Below are 20,096 nucleotides of genomic sequence, written 5' to 3' on the forward strand. Positions count from 1 at the left end.
TGTCCAGGTATCAAAACAGAATTAAAAGGGCAAAACGACTTAACCCCCTTTTCCTTCACTTTTCCTCCAAAAATCTCACTTTTCTCTCAAATTCAACTTCAAGATTTCGGAAAATTTCTTCAACTTGCAACCACAAGGTATGTGATTCCTCCATTATCTTGTTCCTAGGGTTGTTTTTATCATCTTTACATGTTAGAAATTGTGAGTTAATTTTTTTTTCTCCATTTATTTAAGCATGAAAATGTGATGAAATTGTTGAAATTCTTGTTATATAAATTGTTGTTTGTTGTTGAGTGATGTGAGTTGAGTGTTGGTTGCTGATATAAGAAAAAGATTTGGCAAAACACAAGCTTAAAATCGTTGAATTGAAGCCCCAAAATTGATGCCCATAACCTGTTTGTGAAAATGTTTCGCTGAATCTGAAACGATTCAGCGCGATCGCGCTACTACAGGCCGCGATCGCGCTGAATAATCGACCAAAACTGACGCGAACGCGTACTTTTGATCCGCGATCGCGGTTAAGGAACCCATAAAAATTCCGCGATCGCGCCAGTTCCCTGCGCGATCGCGCTGAAGGAATAGAGCAGAATGGCGCGATCGCGGATCCTTGTCACGCGATCGCGCTGAAGGCAAAAACCCAGTTCACAAACAGAATGCTCACACATAGCGGTTCAAAACTTGGGTGCCCAATGTCCTTAACCCAACTCCTCATTATACATCATTGTAGGTGTTCATATGCATTGTGTTTGTTTTGTAGGTACTTAAACTCAAAAAAAAATGGCTTCATCATCCAGTGCTGCCCAAGTACCCTTGATTGAATATTATGACACCACCACCTTCCAGTCAGCAAAATGTTCGAAGCTATATGATAGACTGCTGGGAAAGAGCTTCATTGAAGAGAGGGGCTTTGTAACAGAGAGTTTGGAAGAAAAGATGCCCGAGTTCTATGGAAGGTTGGTGACAAGCGGCTGGATACGCTTTGCAGATGAACCAATCAGGGCAAATCATACCCTGGTGCGGGAATTCTACGCAAATGCTGCAGAGGCAGACATTACACATAGGGCAATTGTCAAAGTCAGAGGTGTGGATGTTCTGTGCAATGCCTCAAGAATCAATGCCTATTATAATCTGCAGGATGGTGACAACAGCGAGATGGCACAGATGTACGAAAACCTGCGGCAACAATGGTTTGTGACCCACCTTCACGGTGGGGAACAACCAAAATGGCTCAATACAATGCAGAAAAGGATTGACTCTGCAGAGTTCACCGCTGAAGCCAAAACTTGGCTTGATATTGTCACATCCAGGGTGCTGCCTTCAAAACATGATTCAGAGGTGCCGCTTGAGAGGGCTAAAGTAATTTGTGCTGTGATGGAAGGATTGCCTGTTGACGTGGGGAGACTCATTATGCAGGAAATCCGGGAGGTGGTGCTTGAACGGACCAAGAGCTTATTCTTCCCATCATTGATCACTTACTTGTGCTCCACTGATGGAGTGCCCACAAGACCAGGCGACAGAGAAAAAGGGCCTACTGGACCGATTTATCCGTTGAAAAAGAGAGGGCCTGGTAATGTACAGAAGAAGAGGAAGATTGATATAACAACATCATCATTTGAGCAGTTCACATCTACTGCATCAGATTCTATTGGTGGGGCATCAGCCCCTCCCATGGCTATACCAATCTTGCCACCACTGCAAGAAGCCGCCAGGCCTTTCCAATATATCTCCACCCAGGTCCATGGGGTGGACAATCGGATCCAGCAGCTAGTAGCTAGTCTCTCTGCGGGCCCACATGGCGAAGGCACATCTACAACTCCCTCTGTTCCTATTGGTCCGACATTAGCAGGTGTGGTGGAGGACATGAAGCATATCAAAGAAAAGCAATGAAAAATAGAGAGGAGGCAGAAAAAGGCAAGGGAGCATGCCAAGAAGCAAAGCAAATTCTTGAACAAAATGATGAGCATTCTGAGGAGTGTATGCGGAGCACAGCACGACGAGGAGGCAAAATATTACAGATCTTTGGCAACTCCCACAAGTTGGAAGCTAGGGTTCCTACAAAAATTGTTCTTTCTTCTTTTTAATCCTTGTTGATGGAAATCTCTTGGTGATAATTAAGATTGACACTCTTGTTGTGCTTATTTATTCATTTGCATTGTTCTTAATCAAGTAAGTTTTTGCTATTTTAATTATTCTTGTTCTTGAATGTTTTTAAGGGATTAGCTAACCTTTGAACTCGCCCATTTACTTTGTTTGAAACTCGGAAGAGGAAAAACGGAGTTGGGATAGGATAATTAACATGAATTTGGGGCGTTAACCCTCATCTAATGGAAATTGACCTAGGAATAGGCAATACCAATTGTAGCCATATTCGGGTGTTCTTAATGCTCCTAATTGCTTGAGGGATCTTCAATTGGGTAGTCTAGTTAATCTTCGGAAGAAGTTAATTTAGAGTCATTATCCGAGGCTAAATAACATAAACTTGCTATTATTTACAATTCGTGAAATAGATTGGATCGTTACTTGAGAAGTAGTTTCCCTCCTTTCATTCTTGTTGCCATTGATCAATTTACTTGCTTTCTAGATTAGAATTTATATTTCCGTATTTTATCAAAACCTTATAAAAAACCACCATTGATGCGTTCGGGCATAGCTATTGTTAGTGATAATTCCTAATCTGCTTAAATCACCTACATATTGTTCTCTGTGGGATTCGACCCCGACTCATAGTTGGGTAAATTATATTTGCATACGACCGTGCCCATTCTAATTAATAGGGTGGATTTGGACGTCATCATAACCCCCATACTCAATCTAGTTGTGCGGATGATGATGGGACTCACGTGTCAAACACACAAAGGCATGCTTGAATGTTAATGTTGTGGTGGATTTGTGGATTGTGTAAGTGTTTTATGGATGTTTGCGATGGGTGAAGTAGTCTAGTGTTGTAGACTAACTTAGTGTAGATTAATTTAATGTTTTGTGGATGTTTGTAAAGGTTGAAGTAGTTTAATGTCTCTTTTGAATGTTTCAATGTCGTTTTGTATCACGACCCAGCTAGGGGCCGCGACGGGTACCCGGGGCTGACCGCCGAGCACCGCTCGCTCTACCACTTTCCTTACTCGATTAATGCCTTGTTATCACGTTTATACTTAAAACATGGAAAGGATCATAATTTATATGAAAACACAAATAATTTTGTATATAGAAAGGTTTAGCACCTCAAAATGATGAACGCACACATACATGAAAGATGTGAAGCCATGCTACCCACACTACGCATCTACGAGCCTCTACTGACATACTATACAATGGACGGAACAAGACTCCGTCATGCCCAAAATATATATATATATATATATATATATATATATATATATATATATATATATATATATATATATATATATATATATATATATATGTACCAAAAGAGAAATCATAAGCACCTCCGGACAATGGAGTGCTCTCTACAGCTGACAACTCCTAAGTATCTGGATCAAGCTCGCCTCTCTGTCTACCTGTGGGCATGAACACAGCGTCCAAGGAAAAGGACGTCAGTACGAATATTGTACTGAGTATGATAGGCATAAACAATAAAGAAGAGCATCAACAATATAGTGAGAGCATCAATAAGAACATCTGAATATGGATAATAATCATAAGAGAAGTAATGTATGCTATCTTACTCATACTTATCATAATATCATGAATGCATGACATGCAAGCTGCCCGTCCATGTCGGAACGGTGTGATAATCAATAATCTGAGCCCGCGTCCAGGCCTCCCGCGTCCGGGGTACCATCTCATGCCGCCCACTAGTGGTGTCTGCCCATGCCCAAAAGGGTCATGGTGTGTCCGTATCGCCGCCCGCCGAAGCGGTGTCTGCCCGGCCAACTAGGCCCGGTGTAAATGCAATCATGACATGCTCATGTAAAAATACTTATAACATTATACTTTTCAAAAAAATGTACTTGTTATTATACATGCATATGAACTTTAGATCAGCTGTATTCCATCGAGGTGACGTAAGGTCGTGTACCCTCGATTCTATTATGGGCATACATGAACATTCTGCCCCACCTTGAAAGGATCAATGTATAAGGTGAGTGTATACAAGGAACAACATCATTTACGTTAGGAACATCATATCATATCTCTTGACTCATATAACTATTTTATGATCTTAAGCTCTTGGCTTTCCGGGTATAGGAGAATCATGGAAGGAGAGAAAATCATGTCATGGGATTCATGCCATAGAAAGAAAGGGGCTAGCCTCACATACCTTTGTTGTCGAGCTAGGATATCGCTCACTTGTCTTCCTTCGAAGTCACGTCGTCACCTTCATGAGAGAATTTGGGCTCATGTTAGTTAATGGATTACGAAAACGCATCATTATTCCTAAGGAAAACTAGGCGGCATTTCCCTTGTTTCTTCTACTTTTCCCCTTTCTATTGCAACTCCCAAACATTCACAACAATACTTATAATATTACAAGTAACAATCATCGTTTACACACCTTAAGCAAAATCCACCATTTCCTTCCAATTCCCCCACATTTAATGGTTTTAGCCCGGTATCGCGTTTTCTCGTATATAATACTTATTCCATGGTCTAGACACCATTTTCAACATATTCATAATCATAGCATATCAACATTCATGATTCCATTCAATTACTATTCCATTATGACTCTATTCACCCATGCAAGACTCATTTTCTATGTTCTTGTACACTTCAAGTATCTAAGCCTTCTAACACCTTGAATCACATGGTATGGTCATGAAACATACCTTAGATGATGATTGAACAAGCATTGAATAAGAATACTTCTCTAGCACCAAAACCCTAATTCACCTTTCTTGGAAATTCTTGAAGGGAATGACTTCCAACTAGGTTTCATACACTTTGTTGCTTAGATTTGGTGTTGATGATCTTAGTTTTCCTTTGATTCTCTTGGATCCGTATGGAAGAAATATTTGGAATGTTTTAGAGGTCTCTTGAGGTGTATGGATGAAAAATGAAGTGAAATGAGGCTTAAGTCCCTTTTAATGATCACAAAATCTTATTTTTAATGAACTTTCGTCGGGGTGAACAGTGGTCGTAAACCATAGTTTACGGACCGTCCTCCATGATCGTTTTTAATCATCCCAGAAACAGAAAGTTTGGCTGAGGATTATGGCAGTTTACGACCGAGGTTTACGGTCCGTAAACCAGTTTACGGGCCGTCCTCCAAGTCGTATTTAGCCATTTCAACACTTGGCAGAAACTTTGAGATTTTGGAAGGCTGGAGGACGATTGCACTATACGGTCCGTAAATCACTTTACGGGCCATATAGTGCCCTTTACGACCACTGAGCTGAAAATTTTCCGCAACCTTCTTATCTCCAAAAATTCATAATTAGCCATTCCCGACTTAGTAAAACATCATACACTCAAGCCCTTCATTGTTCTACTCATCACACAAGTGCAGGAAAATTTTCGAGGTGTAAATTTTTTATTCAACTTTGAAGTAGTTTCAAATTGAATTTGATCTATTGGTGGTTGTAGTATATGTGTTTGTTGAAGTAGCTTAATGTTTTATGTATTTGTAGTAGTTTGGTGAATTGTTGGCTGCTATTTGAGTTGGTTTTAGTTGAATATAAAATTGTTTTCATCTTGACAGGGGCAGCTGAAATGGTAGTTAGATTCTACCAATTGTTTTTCATAAAACCGACCTCATGAGGTCGTTAATTTTTAATTTTTTGATTTTCTTTTTCAGAAACCGACCTCATGAGGTCGGTATTCTGGAAAACAATTGGTAGAATCTAACTACCATTTCAGCTGCCCCCTGTCAAGATGAAAACAATTTTATATTCAACTAAAACCAACTCAAATAGCAGCCAACAATTCACCAAATTACTACAAATACATAAAACATTAAGCTACTTCAACAAACACATATACTACAACCACCAATACATCAAATTCAATTCGAAACTACTTCAAAGTTGAATCAAAACGTCATTGAAACATTCAAAAGAGACATTAAACTACTTCAACCTTTACAAACATCCACAAAACATTAAACTAATCTACACTAAGTTAGTCTACAACACTAGACTACTTCACCCGTCGCAAACATCCACAAAACACTTACACAATCCACAAATCCACCACAACATTAACATTCAAGCATGCCTTTGTGTGTTTGACACGTGAGTCCCATCATCATCCGCACCACTAGATTGAGTATGGGGGTTACGAGCATCATCAGCACATGAGGGAATCCCCCTCGAAGCAAGTAATGCGTCTAATTGGGCCCTCATACCGTCAAACCGCATATCCCTTCGCCTCTCCCTTTCCTCTGACGCCTGTAGTTGGCTAGATAGCTTGGCATTCTTTTGCTCCATGGCCATGGCACTCACTCTATCAAATGACTCGGTATTGGAAGAATGTAGGCCTTCCAGGGGCGACCGGTATTGACGAAATGCACGATGTGGCATTCCGTAACCTGTGCCAAACCTAGTGAGACCACCAACACTCTCAAGCCACCTTTCCTCCATTTGTTCTTCTGCCAGCTGTGTGTTGGGTGGCTGAGTACGAAGAAACTCCGCCTTTGAATGTTGATATTGATTCTGAAATTAGAAAGTAAAATTAGCAACTAAGTTAAATCTCGAATTCAACAGAAAAAACTATCAAATATTTAGTAAACAACCAAAATAGAACATGGTTGAAATCAATACTACTAACAATTCAACTAAAAGATGGTTGAAATCATTTGGCTAACTTCTTCCTGATGAAAATAGTGAAAATAAGAAAAGAAATATGTTGAACCCGATTTTATTTGACTGCATAAACCATAATCAGTATTGATACCATCATGTAAGTATTTTCAGTTCACTCAATTGTTTCTCAATTTTTGGTGAATTATATACTATTTTGCATATTAGGCCATTAGCTGAATGTTATATTTGATCATTGCAGTTTTTTCTTTTTTTGGGTTATATAAATGTTTATTGTGGCAGTGACTTTACAAAAAAAAAAAATTAACTACTGATTTTACTCTTCACTTTGTTATCATGATTCCAGCCATTGTCAACACAAGCATATTTTCCTACTAAAATACTGTCAAGATATATGAACTAGTATTCAGTTTACTTCAATCTATATACAAACTAGATGAAGTAGATAAAAGGAAGCTTACGTAGGTCCACTCAGCCCGTTCCTCACACCACTGGTCTGGATCATTAGTGTTTGCCTTCTTCTTCACGTGAGTGATCTTGAACGCCTCATCTTGAGGCACTGGCGTCCCCCGTTTTAGTTCCTACAAAAGAATAAATTGATTAGACATAAAGAAAATAAAGTAAATTCACAATCCTACAAGTACACTTAAGGTAGACTTGCCAGCTTCCTCCTCACAGCCTCTTGGCTCATAGCCCCACTAGTGTGTAGGGAGCCACCCTTTGTCGAATTTCTAGCCTTCTTCCCTATGTCACTTAGTTGTAAGAATCTTTCATTAGTTGCCCAGTAATGAAGTAGCTTGGCATAGTTTTCAGGAAGGATCCACTTGGGCTTCTTATTAGATTCACGAACCCTTCTTAACATGTCACTTAGTAAGCGCTGAGCTTTCTTCTTGAAGTTTTGGGCTAGCTGCGTCTCATGTTCCGGGCGCCAGACACATTTTTCCTGCAATAAAAAGTAAATGAGTTTATTAATAAGGAATCGCTCAATATAACCGGATTGTACACTTAAAAATAATAAATGCATATACCTTAAATGCATAATAGATCTGTCTCTGGCGATTTGGTGACATCTGTCCCCAAGTAGGTGAGTCTTTAAATAGTTTTTCTATCTCATCCGTAAGGAGTCCTGAAGCTTTGTATGGTAACCAACTACCAAAAATATAAAAATTAAACACTTAGAATTGATTTAGAGCATAATCTTTTGATAAAGGCAACTGGTGATAGGAGCGCTTCTAGCAGAAGGAAACTCATACCCGTATCCTGCAGGCTCTATGATCAGTCGCCCTGATGAATCATAAGATTCCAGTTGTGAAGCACTTAAACCTCCACGTAAGTCATTCGCGGTAGGAGTGTGAGGCGCAGTACTACTTTCTCGAAGATCAGGACCCGTCATATTGTGTTGTTCAATAGATGATGAAGAATGATGTGATGCAGTCGGACTGGGAGTGGCCGTCGCAGTACCACTAGACGTAGCCTGCTGAGATCCGGAAGTATACCGAGTGAAGCCCTGTGGGGTAGGATAACCTGGTGTGGACATCATCGAGGGGCTCTGGGGAGGCGCCTCAGTAAAGCCCTCGCGTGGAGCCATATAGGGCCGACCAAAGCTGTATGGAAGTGGAAGACTATATGCAATGTTGTTCATGAGGGGATCATGAGGCAATAGAGCACCGCGTGGTGGGAGATGTGGCGACAGGCTTCTATCTCTAATCACAAGGTTTTGTGGTGGTCTCTGGGAAACCCCCGTCTCCTTAGCCTTCTTTGTTTTCTTACCTTTTTTTTCACCTGCCATTTATACAATAATATGTGTAAGTATCGCAAATATAAATTAATCGAAAAGCAATGAAAAGGTGCATAACTTGATGTTTGGAAAATTTGAAAAACAAAATAGACAGCAGGGAGTAAATTTAGACATTGTGGACAGCAGGGAAGATACAGATTGATGGAACCATTCATGAAATATGCACAAATCATGTGCAGGTGGTTCAGGGGGATTTGATGCAGATGTCCAAAATCTGCAACATGGATGCTGGTGGTTTACAGCTGGTGAGTATCAAAAACAGCATTGCAGCATGTCTGTATCATGGTTGGGTGCTAAGAAGAACCAAAAATTCAGTTTTTTCAACTAATGCCTGGATAGAGGCTGGTTGTGTGAAATTCTGCAAAATGTACTACAAAGGAAAGTTGGGAAAACTTGTACAAATCTGGTGGAACAAAAGGCTACTGGTGTTTACTGTTTACTTTGATGAATTACTGCACTTGGTGTGGTCTATGAGTCAAAGCTGCAATGCTGTTGGTTTCTCAGTTGAGAGTACAACTGGAGGAAATACAAAGAGGATTTACAAGAATTGCTTTCCTACTTTTTGTAACAGATATGGATTTAGAATAGGGCATTAGCAGCAGGTTATATTACTGCTGGCCTCAGATATGCATCAGAGGAGCAGCATGGAAAGGCACAAGTGCTGTCACTTTGCAGCCTTGGTAAGTTTGGTGCAGCAGCTACACAAGGCTTGGTACAGCAGATTGTGCATACAGTGCTTGGATGTGCTGCAGTGATTGCTGGTGTGAACCAAAAGGGGAATTTAAAATAAAAAAAATGAGGGGGTGAACATGCTGAGAAGGCTAGAGGTGATTGCTAAACATAAGATGACTGCTGGAAACAGGCTGCTGGTGTGAGGAACTTGGCACATCACCAGAAATTAGAATAAGGACTAATTTGAAGGCTGCAGTGATGGCATTAACATCATAGCCTTGGCTGAAGGTGTTTATTAAACACCAGAATAATACATGGAGAAATAAGGAGTATGTGCAGATCTGTTTTAGACTACTGGTGTGAGAAATGGCACATCAGCAGGAAGATGGAGACTGATAGTATTGCTGGATATTGTGCTTAATTTTGGTCAGATGCAGAAACCAGCACAGATTATTGTTGTTGGTGCACAAGGTGATTTATGGAGACTAATAGGCACAAGGTGTGCATAAATGCAGCTTTTTTGCTGCTGCTGTACGCCAGGAGGGGAAATTATTTAAAAAAGGGGGGGGGGGGGGGGGGGGTGAGAATCTGCAGAGAAGGTTGGAAGTGTTTGCTGGTGAGCAGGGTCCTAATGGTTGCTGTTTTTTAATTTAGTTGCTACAGAGCAGGTATGGGAGTTAGAATATGGCAGCAGCAACAGTCTTCTACTGCTGGCCTCTCTCAGATATACATCAGAGGAGCAGCATGTCTGTACAATGGTGAAAGGGTGTGCAGGCCTTGAAGTTGGGCTGATTTGTAACAGAGTTAGAATATGGGAGCAGCAGCAGGTTAAACTACTGTTTGTGCTGTACCTATCAGACAACAATCAGAGGTGCAGCAGCATGGCATGGACAACAAACTTGGTGGCTCAGACCTGGTAGTGTGGAAGGAGTTCAGCAGCAAACGTGGTGGCTCAGACCTGTTGTTTCCATGGCATGGACAACAAAAGGTGGATGGGACTATGACATCTGTTTGCCTAGCAGCAATTCAGCTGAAATGCAGCAATAGCAAACTTAATTGAACCAAGGCTGCAACTAAATCACTAGTGCACTCATGGAAAGGAAACAACTGCAGCCAGTAGTAGGCAAAATTGCTATAGCAAACTATAACTGCATCATTGATCTTTAAATGAGGAAATGATGTGCTGAATGATGTGCAACTGCAGGGCAGCAGTGCAACACAACATTGCTGTTTATAGCAGCAATGAAAAAGCAATATAATACAGTTGGGAAGTATATTGCAGGTACTTTGAACTCAACTAAATCCAATGACATCTCTGCTTGTTTCACCCTCTCCATGTGGTATTTACTTAACTAGATTATACTAGACCTTGCCTATGCAATTTCACATACATCATAGACAGACTTAAAAGGACTTGAGGGACCTTTCAAACAAGTTTAGACTCATCCAGATGCCATTAAACCTTTTTAGATCCTTTCAGTCAGCTGGATCATGTTTTAGGGCTTATCTAAGCATATTCAAATCTATTAGGGCCTGTTCTAGCCTAACTTATAATACTATACCTGTACTAATTGAGAACTAGGAAATTAACAAGATACAAGCAACTGCAGTGTGCACAAAGAGATCTCCAGCTGGTTTTTTCTTCAAAGAAACTACAGCCAGTAGTAGGCAAAATTGCTATAGCAAACTTCATGGAACTCAAATCCGTATAATCTCAAAGTCATGCAAAAAGCAGAACCAATTCAGCTGAAATGCAGCAATAGCAAACTGTATGTAGAGGTAGTTTTTAAAGCTCCAAATGTGTATCAGAAATACTACATTTTTCAGCCTTCTCAAATGCAGTACCAGTGTAAATATTAGATACTTTCAGAAGGAGAAAAATATTTCTCATTTTTTCTGAATAAGGCATGGTCAGAATATGCAGGTTGTAGTTAGCATATGAACAACAGATTGATATACACAGATATACCAGTGGTATACATGGTACACATATATGTTAGTTTGCCTCAATAGGATTAGTAAGGTAAAATTCTACAAAAGGGAAAAAATCATAAAACGTACCACTACACCGTCAAGATTGTCAAGTGCATTACCCCTCCTAGATCTCTAAAATGTCGAAATGGCTCAAACAATGTCTTCGTTGAGGTATCTGAAAGGAAACAAAAGAGAAAGAAACAACATAAGGATGCTTTTAAGAGGCTAAGGAGGAAGAATAAAGACGCACAAAAATGTAATTTCATAAAAGTTGCCAATTTCAAAACACTGATAGTATTTGAAAATCAAGTAATAAAGCTAAAACAAATACTTACTAATTGCTATTAATCCTCATCCCCATCCACATCTCTCTCTTCTGACCATTCCTCCTCATCAGTTGTTCATTTCCATTATTACATTCGTTCACATATGCATTAATATCTTCTGCATTTATTTCTTCAAATATGTGTTCTGCATGCTCTAAATCATCTTCTAACTCATTGTCAACTGTTTGGTGAACAACTGATATGTCGTCATCCTAGAATGCAACAGGAAACACATTCTCCACTTCCACTCGACCCACAGTCTTGACTTTAATTACCACCCACCAAGCAGACTTATCTGGACGCAAGGGATAAGGAGCATAGTACACTTGTCTAACATTTTGTGCAATAATGAAAGGATCATAAGCCGCATACTCCCTCGTGTGATTTACTTCTATGATGTTATACTGCTTGAGTACCCTTGTACCTCTATTTGGGGTTGGATCAAACCACTTGCACCGAAAAAGTACAATTCTTTTTTTGCCACCACCAGAATATTCCAGTTCTAGGATCTCCTTAATTACACCATAATAATCGACCCCGGCTTGGTTTCCATCGCCACCTTTAACCCAAACCCCGCAGTTGTTAGTTTTCGTATGCTTAGATAGTTCTTCGGTAGTAAATTTAAAATCATTTACCACATATTTGTCCATAGAATAGACCATACCGGGTCCCCAAGATATGTCCTTTAAAAGTTGGTCATGGTAACCATACTTTGTACTGTAAACCTATTAGTAGTTAAGAAATAGTAAGTTAGCAATAATATAATGCGCACTTTTTAAATTATATTAACTTTGTGAAAAGGCTGTAACACTTACATAATTGTTAAACCACTTCCCAAACTGGTCATAAACTTTTTCAATGCCATTTTGATGCACAAAGTAGTTGTCCGACAAAATGGAGTTTGAGTTAGTTGTTATGCTTTGTACTTGGATAGTTAGTGCAAAATAATAATAACTTACTCATAATATCGTTGAACTTCCGGGCAATTTAGCAAGACATGTATCGATGCAGATTTAGAATCCATATCATTAAATTGTCTTGTACGTTTTTTTGAACCTGAACCCGGTTGATTGAAGATTGATATTGGCTTTGCTAAAGAATCATTCTCACCTCCTTCATAATGCCGATTGGGTTTTTTTCGCAAGCATGGCACATCATTCCCAAAGTAGTAAGAACAGAAATGAGCTGTTTCCTTAGCAAGGTAGGCTTCACAAATTGATCCTTTAACTCTATGTTTTTGCTTGATACCCCGTTTAGACTTGCCAATAGTTCTGCATAATATTATTTTAAGCGTCATTTTTTTAAAATAAATTAGTAGAGAGAAATAAATAAAAATGTACACCTATTACCTCTCGAAGGGATACATCCAACGACAATGAACTGGGCCTCCAAGTCAAGCTTCCTCCGCAAGGTGAATTGGAAGATGTTCCATCACATCGAAGAGCCCCGGTGGAAGAATTTTCTCCAACTTACTTGTTATTACAGGAATATTCTGATGCATCCGATCCAGGTTGTCTACCCTCAACGTACTGGAACACAAGTCTTTGAAGAACAAATTAATTTTTGTCATAGGCTTCCAGATTCGGGCAGGCAAGCTACTAAATGCAATGGGGAGTAAAGTTTCCATGAAAACATGACAATCATGGATTTTCATCCCATGTAACTTTCCTTGCGCCATATCAACACGTTTTTCCAAATTTGATGCATACCCATCAGGCATCTTCAAGTTCTTAACCCATTCACAAATCTTTCGCTTATGATCCATTGTGAATGAATAACTAGCCTTAGGCTTGAAGACCCCGTTCCCTTTGTCCTGCAACCATAACTCTTTACACATACAATATTCCTGTAAGTCCAATCTTGCCTTTGGATTATCTTTTGTCTTGCCCTTGACATCCATTACTGTATTGAATAAATTATCAAAGTAATTTTTTTCAATGTGCATAACATCAACATTATGCCGGAGAAGATTATCCTTCCAATATGGTAACTCCCAAAATATGCTCTGTTTCATCCAGTTATGTGCAAGCCCATACCCATCGAACTTGTACGGTGGTTCTTTAGTAACTTTTGGAAAGTTCTCAACCCTCTCCCAAATTTCCTCTCCTGAAAGTCTTAGAGGTGGATAGTTTCGTTCAATTTTGTTCTTCCTAAATGCATTTTTCATACTCCTAAACTCATGATCCATTGGCAAGAACTGACGGTGACAATCAAACCATGAATTTGTTTTGCCATGCTTTAAAGTGAACGATTTAGTATTCTCCATGCAGTAAGGACAGGCTAACTTTCCAGCAGTCATCCACCCAGACAACATCCCGTAGGCAGGAAAATCATTAATAGTCCACATTAAAGTGGCCCGCAAATTAAAATTCTGCTTAAGAGAAACGTCAAACGTCTCAACCCCTTCAACCCACAACATTTTCAACTCATCAATCAAAGGTTGCAAGTATACATCAATCAAAACTTATGGATTACGTGGGCCAGGAATGATGCAAGTAAGGAATATATATGGACTAGTCATACACAACTCAGGTGGAAGATTATATGGTGTTAAAAAAACAGGCCAGCAAGAATATGGTGCAGCAGAAACAGAATGTGGAGTGAATCCATCGGAACATAAACCCAACCTAATGTTTCGTGGTTCAGCCGCAAAGTCTGGATATGTTGTGTCAAAATGTTTCCAAGACTCTCCGTCTGATGGATGACACATAACACCAGGCAGCCTTCTATTTTCACTGTGCCATCTCATATGAGGAGCGGAGCTATTTGATGCGTACAACCTCTTTAACCTTGGTGTAAGAGGTAAGTAATGCATCGCCTTAACAGCAACCCTCTTCCCGCTACGAGTCCGCTTAAAACGAGCTTTTCCACAAAACTTACAAGATTCTAGACCTTCGTCATCCTTATAGTATAACATGCATCCATTTTCACAACAATCAATTCTCATCGACGAGAGTCCTAACTTAGACACTAGTCTCTTTGCCTTATAGTAATTTTCAGGTATCTCTAAATTCGGGTCAACTAATTCATGTATAAGGCCAATCACAACATCTATTGCACCTTGAGGAACATTCCAATCTGCTTTGATGCTTAATAATCTAACAGCAATAGACAATTGAGAGTGGGGACTCCCGTCATATAAAGGCTGACTAGCCTTTTTCAACTGTTCAAAAAAACGACTAGCTTCTTCATTTGGAGCTTCTTCACCATGGTTACCGGATTCAAAATCGGAATGCATCCCATAAGCATCTTGAACCATGTTGTGCATTCTAGAATTTTGGACATTAGGTTCCACCACCCTACTACTTTCACCAACAACAAAGTCTTGAAATCTACCAAAACTACTATTCATTTCTCCATGACTAGTCCACACTGTATAATCTTTTTAAAAGCCGTCTTTACAGAGATGAAGCCTAACAATCTCTGGATTCTTGTAATTCCTACATTGACATTTCACACAAGGGCACCTAACCAAGCCATGACTTAGAAAAGTTTCAAGTGTCATTGCATAGCCAACAAAAGTATCGACACCATCTAAAAATTCTTGCCTCATCCCCCCTCGGTTTTCGTTTGTCCTATTATACATCCAATTACGAGATTCCATCTACACAAATAACACCAAATTTGAAATTGTTAGGGAACAAATTCAATGTTTAATTTAATTCAATGTTCAAAACCCAAATCACCAGTTTTCCATCCTTTACCGACTAATCTTTTTGGAATAGTAAAGAACGTCATGATTCTGGACTTATTCTTGAATTTTCATAAAGAAAAGAATCATAGCCTGTAGACTACTTCGGTACTCCATTCTTTTATTTACAATTGAACAACTTTAATATCCTTCATTAATTATTTTCTTTTTATATTTCTTTTTTTGTCAAAGTCCTACACGAACTTTACTAATATGACAAAATGGTCTACTGTTTTGGCTAGTTAATGATGCCATCATGCCCCAAATAAAGTTGTACAAAACAATGTAAGACAAAAGACAACAACATAACAATTATGGTGTTTCTAATTCCAAATTACATGATAAAAGACAACAACATAACAATTACGGTGTTTGTAATTCCAAATTACATGACGAAAGACAGCAAGATAATAGTTACAGTGTTTCTAATTCCAAATTATATTAAGCATCAATTCAACAATTAAAATAGAGAAAGCACATTTTGAGATAGGAAAATACACACCAGAAAGATTAAGGAGGTTGTCTACTAATCGTCAAAGCTTTCAAGAGGCAGCAGCACAATGATCTCCTAAATCACTGAGAAAAGAAAAGGAAAAAAAATAAGGGAAAGACTGGGTCAATTCCAGCCAAGGCTTTAACATTTTAGTAAGAGTAACAAAAAAAGGGGAAGTAACTTTGGGAATTAAAATGAGAAAGGAAATTAGTGAATCAAAGGAGAAATTAGGGCTTACCTAGAAGATGGAAAATGAAGGTGGAGAGCATTGGAAGAAGAGAAGGGCGTGAGATATGGTTTCAAATGAAGTGAAGAAAGTTTGAGAGCGTAGAAAATGGGGGAGAGATCTGGAAGAAGTAGTCTTTTTTCAGCTGGGTAGGGACGGCGGCAGCGTGGGGTGACCGGCCAAGCCATGGTGGTGACGTCGCCGGAGTTAGGGTTAGAGAGAGAGGGGGAGAGAACAGTGAGAGGAGAGAGGCAGAGAAATGGGAACGAGTTTAACTGGGTGTGGGTGTATTTTAGTTGAGCGATTATACCGACCTCATGAGGTCGGTATATTTAATTATTTTAAATTAAAAATAAAGTTATAACATTTATCATGAAATAAATTCCCGACCTAGTGAGGTCGGTATATTATTTTTTCAAATTTTGGTACAATATTACCGACCTCATGAGGTCGGTTTATTTTTTAAAAAATTAAAAAATAAATATTACGACTTTACCGACCTCGTGAGGTCGGTTTTTTTTTCGACCTCAACTGAGGTCGGTTTTTTGAGGTCGGGAAAACCTTTTTTTTTAGTAGTGTGTATCCATATTATCATCCGCGATTTGGGGCACTATGATATGATCATCTATGTTCACTGTTGGGGAACCCATCTCATTTTTCGATTGCCATCCGTCTCATCCATAACCTGTACGTAACACATTTAAAACGCTTAAGTTGTATGCACTAACCTCGTAAATTTTACACTAACAGGATTATTTAGGAAAATAATTGCAAGCAACATATAGGTAACCTGTAATAATAAATTAAATTACATTGAAAATAGTTAGCTGTCAAAAATAACCTAGTAGGCTAGTCAGTGACTTCATCATTACTTAATGATTTTGTCCAGCATGGCAAATTTTTATCATTTCATAGCAAATTGTGCCTTAATTACCATATAAAACAATGTACCAAACCGATCGATATATATGTCTCAAGCACTTCTTTATATGTTCATAGTTTTTACCTTGTTTATGTTAACAGTTCTATTTATCAATGGCGACCAACTTTAAAGAGTTTATGTCTATCATTTATGACGTTAATAATATTTATATAATCAGATCATTTATAAAGTAATTAAAATACTTTTGAAACTAAACTTTGTTGTTAGGATTTTAACAGGACTTTCCATCAGCCTAAGAAGAGAACCTCTGGAGCTACTGAGTGGGGTCGATTTATGCAGATGTCCTTTTTATGTCATTATTTAAGTTTTGTTGTTATTTAAGAAGTTGTGCAAAATATGCCCTTGTGAAATTAATTATTCTCCGGGTCGTCAAACAATGTTACTTTACGGACATAAAATTAGACGTCTGTTCTCTGATTTTTAGTTTGATCTAAATTAAAGGGTTCTTTAGACTATAGTTTAAAAGGTCCATATATAAGTTTTCAAGGAAATAAAAAAAAAATTATTTACTAAGCAATTGTTCCAAAAAAGGAAAAGCGGCGAAAATTTCTGAGGGAGGCCCCGATTCTTAAGAAAAAAAGATTAAAGAAAACCGTGGGAATTGTATGTAGTATAATCTGCCATGCAAGATTGTGATTACTTAGACAAATATAGTTTCATGTTTCTTTGTCAATTACCTGCAAACTGGAAAAGCGTGGGTGTTTAAGCATCTTGCCTAGTATTCCACCATTGATCGCATCAACGTTCATTGGTACATTCCAACCCATAATGGCTAAGACATAAAGGTTGTAGTTAGGTTCATGAAACATTCGAGAAGTTGGACTCAGTAATATTGCTTCTTCTTCTCCTCCATTTTCATCTAAATTTTTTGATATTCGTATAGGTTTGAGAACCATCTTGTTACCACCAGAGTACTCCATATCTTATACTCTATTAATTATGTGAAGATGATCACTGGCTGAACTACGAGGCGTATTGCTGATAAGACGCTCCAATTTTTTAAAGAAAAAAAAAAAGAAGCTTTATTGGGTGCACAGAGAGACCAAAGTAGATAGATTTTTTGTGTACCCACAGAGACCAAAGTAGATAGCTATAGATTTTTTTTTTTTTTTTTTTGAGTGGGTAGATTTCAACCATAAAAAGGACGCCCTCATTAAATAGAATTTACAATCATTTTATATAGGAATATGTTTTCCAATTTATATTCAAAATAGGTTTCATAGTATTATAAATAGGACTGTTGTTAGCTATTTTCACATTTTCAGAGAATGTGGAGAATTATGGAGAGCATTCAAAGATTTATTAGCTTATGAATAAAATATTCTCTTTCAAATTTGTATAAAAGTTTCTACGTTCCTGATAGATAACCAAATAGCTTCTGCTGCAGCCTGCATGCAGGCGCCACTAGCCAATATGTATCGCCCGTCTGGCCAATGATTATGTTGACAAACGTCGGACCAACAATATATTTATGAAAAATAAACATACTGAGAAGGATATGCTAAAAAATTGCATGTTTAAACTGATGCAAGCAAATATGCACAGACGAAGAAATTCTTCTCTGAAAGTAGGAAAATTCGGTTAACAAGAAAATAAAAATTGGCGGTTGGTGGCAAGTGCATCAACATGAGTTGAAGACAAGTGCTTCAACAAGATTGAAGGTCGGTGATAAATGCATCAACAAGGTTGAAGAAAAGTGTCAACAAAATTGGATGTTGGTGACAAGTGCTTTAACAAAAATTGGAGGTTGGTGACAAGTGCTTCAACAAAATTGGATGTTGGTGACAAAGTGCATCAATGGGGTTAGAGACAAGTACTTCAAAAAAATTAAGTGTTGGTGACAAAGTGGATCAACGGGGTTGGAGACAAGTGCTTCAACAAAATTGAATGTTGGTGATAAAGTGCATCAACGGGGTTGGAGACAAATGCTTGAATAAAATTAGGAATTGGAGACAAGTACTTCACCAAAATTGGGAGTTAAAGACAAGTGCTTATGTACAACTTTAAATTGTAGGAGAATGTTGGAAAAAATAATTTAAAGTTGTAAGGAACCAAAATTGATTAGGATTTGGTATTTTAATTCATTTCTAAACAAAAATTATAGTCAAATTTATATAGGAATATAATTTCCAATTTAGTCAAAGTAGGTTTCGTATTATTATAAATATGAATGCTGATAACTATTTTCATATGTTCAGAGAGTGGAGAATTATATAGAACATTCAAAGATTTATTAGCTTATGAATGAATAAAATATTCTCCTTTAATATCAATAGTTAGTGCATATGTACTAGTTATTTTTAGCTCAGATCCTAAATATCGAGTAGTTGAAAACAAACATCATAGGTCATGTAAATAAAGGAATAATGAATGCAGTGTTATTGTACACGTTTAAAATCAGGGCGGCATAAAATATTCTCCTTTAATATCAATAGTTAGTGCATATGTACTAGTTATTTTTAGCTCAGATCTTAAATATCGAGTAGTTGAAAACAAACATCATAGGTCATGTAAATAAAGGAATAATGAATGCGGTGTTATTGTACACGTTTAAATCAGGGCGGCTCTAGCATAGTGGCCTAAATCCTCACGCATACATGAAATGGAATTAAGGAAATGGATACTTAGGCAAACAAGAAATTTAAGAAAGATTAGTAAAACAAATAATGGTCACGGTGACAATCATAACTGCCCTGAAAAGTCACATGGTAATTGGATTAGGCTTATCTTTGGCTTAAATCCTCATTTAAGAATATTAAGGGCCTGCTTGGAAAGCCACTTGGTAATTAGAATTAGTGTGATTACTAGGGTAGTAATTACACAGGCTAGTAATTACATCAGTAGTGTAATTACAACGACTTGTTTGTTTGTCATAACATAATTATAGTGTAATTATAAGAGTGTTGTTTGGTTGCACGCACAAATGTAATTACACAGTTAGTTTAATTTAAAAATAAAATTTAATTATAAAAAATTTAAAATTAATATTTAAAAAATATTTTCCTTTATAAATGATATTAAATTAGTTATTTAATAACACACCATTTCTTGAAAATATATTAATTAATAATCATATATTTGTAACTAATATTGTAAAGAATAATTGATATATATTTTTCAAATTAATAATATTTAATTTTAATTCATTATAAAACTTAAAAGAAGATTTTTTTTTTTGTGAGAACGTCATGGATTGAATGTTAACAAAATAAATATTTGCAAATATAATGCCATAACATTATTCAAATGTT

At 37.8% G+C, this 20,096-nt stretch overlaps 2 protein-coding genes across 5 annotated transcripts; both read right to left on the reverse strand.

Moving 5' to 3' along the window:
• Window positions 1–5,922: 5,922 nt before the first annotated feature.
• Window positions 5,923–17,901, reverse strand: LOC132645439 (uncharacterized). 4 transcript variants are annotated; one of them, XM_060362415.1, is made up of 12 exons: window positions 17,523–17,901; window positions 16,464–16,587; window positions 15,686–15,759; window positions 12,842–15,096; window positions 12,308–12,763; window positions 11,502–12,217; window positions 11,254–11,341; window positions 7,976–8,504; window positions 7,751–7,871; window positions 7,384–7,665; window positions 7,184–7,303; window positions 5,923–6,614 (listed from the first exon to the last, which is right to left on the reverse strand). In XM_060362415.1, the coding sequence occupies exons 8-12, from the start codon at window positions 8,362–8,364 to the stop codon at window positions 6,168–6,170; spliced, it is 1,359 nt and encodes a 452-aa protein (XP_060218398.1). In that variant the 5' UTR covers window positions 8,365–8,504; window positions 11,254–11,341; window positions 11,502–12,217; window positions 12,308–12,763; window positions 12,842–15,096; window positions 15,686–15,759; window positions 16,464–16,587; window positions 17,523–17,901; the 3' UTR covers window positions 5,923–6,167. The 4 variants fall into 4 exon arrangements, with proteins under 4 accessions (XP_060218398.1, XP_060218400.1, XP_060218399.1 ...); XM_060362417.1 differs by lacking the exons at window positions 11,502–12,217; window positions 12,308–12,763; window positions 12,842–15,096; XM_060362416.1 differs by lacking the exons at window positions 11,502–12,217; window positions 12,308–12,763; window positions 12,842–15,096 and having other exon boundaries at window positions 15,686–16,587.
• LOC132644368 (uncharacterized) lies at window positions 12,886–14,844 on the reverse strand. The gene is made up of 2 exons (XM_060360962.1): window positions 14,016–14,844; window positions 12,886–13,895 (listed from the first exon to the last, which is right to left on the reverse strand). Exons 1-2 carry the CDS (start codon window positions 14,842–14,844, stop codon window positions 12,886–12,888), a joined length of 1,839 nt encoding a protein of 612 aa, XP_060216945.1.
• Window positions 17,902–20,096: the final 2,195 nt, after the last annotated feature.

Source organism: Lycium barbarum, chromosome 6 (genome assembly GCF_019175385.1).
Source record: "Lycium barbarum isolate Lr01 chromosome 6, ASM1917538v2, whole genome shotgun sequence".
Classification (NCBI taxonomy): domain Eukaryota; kingdom Viridiplantae; phylum Streptophyta; class Magnoliopsida; order Solanales; family Solanaceae; genus Lycium; species Lycium barbarum.

Coding starts and splice junctions, on each gene's coding strand:
- LOC132645439 (XM_060362417.1), bottom strand. CDS start 8,364: ATGAACAACATTGCATATAGTCTTCCACTTCCATACAGCTTTGGTCGG. Junction 7,872..7,975: donor ATAGAGCCTGCAGGATACGG/GTATGAGTTTCC, acceptor TATTTTTGGTAG/TTGGTTACCATACAAAGCTT. Junction 7,666..7,750: donor AGATCTATTATGCATTTAAG/GTATATGCATTT, acceptor TTTTTATTGCAG/GAAAAATGTGTCTGGCGCCC.
- LOC132644368 (XM_060360962.1), bottom strand. CDS start 14,844: ATGAATAGTAGTTTTGGTAGATTTCAAGACTTTGTTGTTGGTGAAAGT. Junction 13,896..14,015: donor TAATCTTCCACCTGAGTTGT/GTATGACTAGTC, acceptor TGTGGGTTGAAG/GGGTTGAGACGTTTGACGTT.